This window comes from Borostomias antarcticus (genome assembly GCF_949987555.1).
Source record: "Borostomias antarcticus genome assembly, chromosome: 18".
In the NCBI taxonomy this organism is placed as follows: domain Eukaryota; kingdom Metazoa; phylum Chordata; class Actinopteri; order Stomiiformes; family Stomiidae; genus Borostomias; species Borostomias antarcticus.
Genome location: NC_140251.1, coordinates 18,881,447 through 18,886,799, shown reverse-complemented (window position 1 = coordinate 18,886,799; position 5,353 = coordinate 18,881,447). Strand labels below are relative to the sequence as shown.

Below are 5,353 nucleotides of genomic sequence, written 5' to 3'. Positions count from 1 at the left end.
GGTTTGTTGAAGGCCAGGAGGACGTCTGGATGAGGCCCGGATGAGGCCTGGATGAGGCCCGGATGGGGCCAGCTGTACTGGAGGTTCATGTTGTTCTGTTTTGTCATGGCGTAATTGTATCCACGTTGGCTCCGCAGTTAAGTAGCCATCCTGACTTCCGCCAGCCCCCCAGCCCAGCTCTCTCCAGAGAGACACGCCCATCTGGACCGCTCTCTCAGAGCGCCACGCGCCACGGGACGGTTTTCCGACGATGTTCAAGCGGCCATGTTTTAGCCTGGCGGCGTTCTCGCCGTTTGTTTCGCCGAGAAGCGTCGCCTCGCCGCTGCGCCTCTCCCCGGCGGCCTTGGTCTCTCTGTCACACAGTCCTTCTCTCTCCCTCCTCCCTCTCTCTCTCCCTCCCCCCTCCTCTCTCCCCCAGGGCTCCGGAGATCATCCTGGGCCTGCCGTTCTGCGAGGCCATAGACATGTGGTCCCTGGGCTGTGTGATCGCTGAGCTCTTCCTGGGGTGGCCCCTCTATCCCGGAGCCTCAGAGTACGACCAGGTAACACTCCGCGTGTGGACCCGTGTGTGTGTGTGAGTGTGTGTGTGTGTGTTTATGCATATGTGTGTGTGTGTGTGTGTGTGTGTATGCATATGTGTGTGTGTGTGTGTGTGTGTGTGTGTATGCATGTGTGTGTATTTGTCCCCTGATCTTAATCATCTCTCTCCCTGCGTCTCGTTATCCCCCCAGACAGATCAGATTTAGTGGAAGAAGCCTTGAATAAAACCCCCTCAGCTCAGAATAAAACTGTCTTATCGTCTTGATATGTATCCAACAATCTTGTTTTGAGAGTCTTAAATTGACCCTCTACTCTCTGGCCTCAGTTTGAGGATGATAACATATACTGTAATTAATCTCTGATGTATACTTCACAATATCTGAATGATTATGCTGATGATGACACATGCTGATGTCAGTGTGATAGTGTGATAGCTGTACAGTTTGTGACAGTGTTGGGTGTAATTGCGTTGATGAGTGTGCTAGCTGACGGTGTTGGGTCTAAGTACTCGTGTTGAGGAGTCTGCTGCCTGTACTGTAGCTGACGGTGTTGAGTGTGTGTAGTCGTGTTGATGAGTGTAGCTGACGGTGTTGAGTGTGTGTAGTCGTGTTGATGAGTGTAGCTGACGGTGTTGAGTGTGTGTAGTCGTGTTGATGAGTGTAGCTGACGGTGTTGAGTGTGTGTAGTCGTGTTGATGAGTGTAGCTGACGGTGTTGAGTGTGTGTAGTCGTGTTGATGAGTGTAGCTGACGGTGTTGAGTTTGTGTAGTCGTGTTGATGAGTGTAGCTGACGGTGTTGAGTTTGTGTAGTCGTGTTGATGAGTGTAGCTGACGGTGTTGAGTGTGTGTAGTCGTGTTGATGAGTGTAGCTGACAGTGTTGAGTGTGTGTAGTCGTGTTGATGAGTGTAGCTGACGGTGTTGAGTGTGTGTAGTCGTGTTGATGAGTGTAGCTGACGGTGTTGAGTGTGTGTAGTCGTGTTGATGAGTGTAGCTGACGGTGTTGAGTTTGTGTAGTCGTGTTGATGAGTGTAGCTGACGGTGTTGAGTGTGTGTAGTCGTGTTGATGAGTGTAGCTGACAGTGTTGAGTGTGTGTAGTCGTGTTGATGAGTGTAGCTGACGGTGTTGAGTGTGTGTAGTCGTGTTGATGAGTGTAGCTGACGGTGTTGAGTTTGTTTAGTCGTGTTGATGAGTGTAGCTGACGGTGTTGAGTGTGTGTAGTCGTGTTGATGAGTGTAGCTGACGGTGTTGAGTGTGTGTAGTCGTGTTGATGAGTGTAGCTGACGGTGTTGAGGGTGTGTAGTCGTGTTGATGAGTGTAGCTGACGGTGTTGAGTGTGTGTAGTCGTGTTGATGAGTGTAGCTGACGGTGTTGAGTTTGTGTAGTCGTGTTGATGAGTGTAGCTGACGGTGTTGAGTTTGTGTAGTCCTGTTGATGAGTGTAGCTGACAGTGTTGAGTGTGTGTAGTCGTGTTGATGAGTGTAGCTGACGGTGTTGAGTGTGTGTAGTCGTGTTGATGAGTGTAGCTGACGGTGTTGAGTGTGTGTTGTCGTGTTGATGAGTGTAGCTGACGGTGTTGAGTGTGTGTAGTCGTGTTGATGAGTGTAGCTGACGGTGTTGAGTTTGTGTAGTCGTGTTGATGAGTGTAGCTGACGGTGTTGAGTTTGTGTAGTCGTGTTGATGAGTGTAGCTGACGGTGTTGAGTGTGTGTAGTCGTGTTGATGAGTGTAGCTGACGGTGTTGAGTGTGTGTAGTCGTGTTGATGAGTGTAGCTGACGGTGTTGAGTGTGTGTAGTCGTGTTGATGAGTGTAGCTGACAGTGTTGAGTGTGTGTAGTCGTGTTGATGAGTGTAGTTGACGGTGTTGAGTGTGTGTAGTCGTGTTGATGAGTGTAGCTGACAGTATTGAGTGTGTGTAGTCCTGTTGATGAGTGTAGCTGACAGTGTTGAGTGTGTGTAGTCGTGTTGATGAGTGTAGCTGACGGTGTTGAGTGTGTGTAGTCGTGTTGATGAGTGTAGCTGACAGTGTTGAGTTTGTGTAGTCGTGTTGATGAGTGTAGCTGACGGTGTTGAGTGTGTGTAGTCATGTTGATGAGTGTAGCTGACGGTGTTGAGTGTGTGTAGTCATGTTGATGAGTGTAGCTGACGGTGTTGAGTTTGTGTAGTCGTGTTGATGAGTGTAGCTGACGGTGTTGAGTTTGTGTAGTCGTGTTGATGAGTGTAGCTGACGGTGTTGAGTTTGTGTAGTCGTGTTGATGAGTGAAGCTGACGGTGTTGAGTTTGTGTAGTCGTGTTGATGTGTAGCTGACGGTGTTGAGTTTGTGTAGTCGTGTTGATGAGTGTAGCTGACGGTGTTGAGTGTGTGTAGTCGTGTTGATGAGTGTAGCTGACGGTGTTGAGTTTGTGTAGTCGTGTTGATGAGTGTAGCTGACGGTGTTGAGTGTGTGTAGTCGTGTTGATGAGTGTAGCTGACGGTGTTGAGTGTGTGTAGTCGTGTTGATGAGTGTAGCTGACGGTGTTGAGTGTGTGTAGTCGTGTTGATGAGTGTAGCTGACGGTGTTGAGTTTGTGTAGTCGTGTTGATGAGTGTAGCTGACGGTGTTGAGTGTGTGTAGTCGTGTTGATGAGTGTAGCTGACCTGCGGTGTGTGTGTGTGTGTGTGTGTGTGTGTGTGTGTAGATCCGGTATATCTCCCAGACCCAGGGCCTCCCAGCAGAGTACCTCCTCAGCGCCGGAACCAAGACGACCCGCTTCTTCAACAGGGACCCCGACTCCACATACCCCCTCTGGAGACTCAAGGTAGGCCAGGCACGCACACACACACACATGCACGCACACACACACACATGCACGCACACACACACACACACACAAACACACACACACACGCACACACGCATGCACACACATGAACACACACACGCACGCACACACACACACACACACACACAAACACACACACAAACACACACACACACACGCACACACGCATGCACACACATGAACACACACACGCACGCACACACATGTACACACACAAACACACACGCACACACACAAACACACACAAACACACACAAACACACACAAACAAACACCCACACAGACACACTAACACACACACACACACACACACAGACACACAAACACACACACACACACGCTACACAGAAGCACAACACATAAGGTTTCCAGTAGTTTCCCTTCAAAAAGATGAGTAGAGTTGTCCTGAAGAGCTCTAGATGCTCTCTCTCTCTCTCTCTCTCTCTCTCTCTCTCTCCCTCTCTCTCTCCCCCTCTCTCTCTCTCTCTCTCTCTCTCTCTCTCTCTCTCTGTGTGATATGGGGAAGATCGGGTCGGCGCCGGACTAACGGTCGGGCTCATAAGAGCGGTGTGGACCTGGGGGAGAGGAAGTGTGGACCTGGGGGAGAGGAAGTGTGGACCTGGGGGAGAGGATCCCACCTACTGCACCAGACGCAGGCGTGACCAGTCCGTCTCTCAAGGGGGTCTCTCCCCTCCCCTCCCCCTCGTTAGCGCATACAGGCCACTCCATAAGGAACCAGCCGTTTCTCATCTCCTTCTTAAACTTTGGAACTTTCTGAAGACGCCAGTTTGCCGGCATCGACCGCGCCTGGCGGTTCCGGCGGCTAGGTGGGACGCGAGGACGTCTGTGAAGTCGCCGTCTGTTCCGCGGGGGGGGTCCGGCGCGTCTCTGTTATCCACACGCACGCCGCGGCGCATCCACGTCCGATAATGTAGCCGGCCCCCCTGCATGCAAACGCTGACCTTTCAGCAAGGGTGTGTGTACGGTATGAGAACGCTGTGGTTGGTCCGAGGATGCGCGCTCGTGTGTGTGCGTGTGTGTGCGTGTGTGTGTGCGTGTGTGTGTGCGTGTGTGTGTGCGTGTGTGTGTGCGTGTGTGTGCGTGTGTGTGTGCGTGTGTGTGTGCGTGTGTGTGCGTGCGTGTGTGCGTGTGTGTGTGCGTGTGTGCGTGCGTGTGTGCGTGTGTGTGTGTGTGTGTGTGTGTGCGTGTGCGTGCTCCCCCTCAAAATACAATCACCCATCGGTGTGAAGAGGCCCAGACGATAACCTCTGTGACGTCATCTTTTCCACCGTTCACACGGCGTGTGGAAGATCCACCGGCCGGCCGACCCAGACGAGCGCAGGAAGACGCTGGTCAGAACGAGCGCAGGAAGACGCTGGTCAGAACGAGCGCAGGAAGACGCTGGTCAGAACGAGCGCAGGAAGCCGCCGGTCAGAACGAGCGCAGGAAGACGCTGGTCAGAACGAGCGCAGGAAGACGCCGGTCAGAACGAGCCCCGAGGCTCCGATTCCACCGTGTGTTTCCTTATGAACGCAGCTGCCATTATAAATATGACCAGGGAGCTTTTATAAGCTGCCGTTAGATGTGTGTGTGTGTGCGTGTGTGTGTGCGTGTGTGTGCGTGCGTGTGTGTGTGTGTGTGCGTGTGCGTCTGTGTATGTGTGTGTGTGTGTGTGTGCGTGTGTGTGCGTGTGTGTGTGCGTGTGCGTGCGTGTGCGTGCCTGTGTGTATGTGTGTGTGTGCGTGTGCGTGTGTGTGTGCGTGTGTGTGTATGTGTGTGTGTGTGTGTGTGTGTGTGTGTGTGTGTGCGTGTGTGTGTGTGTGTTATCCGAGGGTTTTTAAAGGGTAAGCCGAGTCTCGCTGTCCTGCTACAGGGGGCCGTGGATCTATAAGGGGGAAGTGTGGGAGGAGGAGGGGGCGGGCGGGGGCGTCAATTTTTATTTATTCATTTATTTATTTATTAATAAGACAGAGCACATTAATCAATATCAACAT

General features: G+C 52.0%; 1 protein-coding gene across 1 annotated transcript in view; it reads left to right on the top strand.

The window, feature by feature from the left end:
• Positions 1–425: 425 nt before the first annotated feature.
• The window catches only part of hipk2 (homeodomain interacting protein kinase 2), a gene marked incomplete at its 3' end in the record, with an annotated part of 22,399 nt that continues 17,471 nt past the window's right edge, over positions 426–5,353 (top strand). The window contains exons 1-2 of the mRNA XM_084452866.1: positions 426–542; positions 3,216–3,335. Of these exons, the coding sequence (XP_084308992.1) occupies positions 465–542; positions 3,216–3,335 (198 nt within the window). The 5' untranslated portion in view covers positions 426–464. The remainder of the gene's footprint in view (positions 543–3,215; positions 3,336–5,353) is intronic.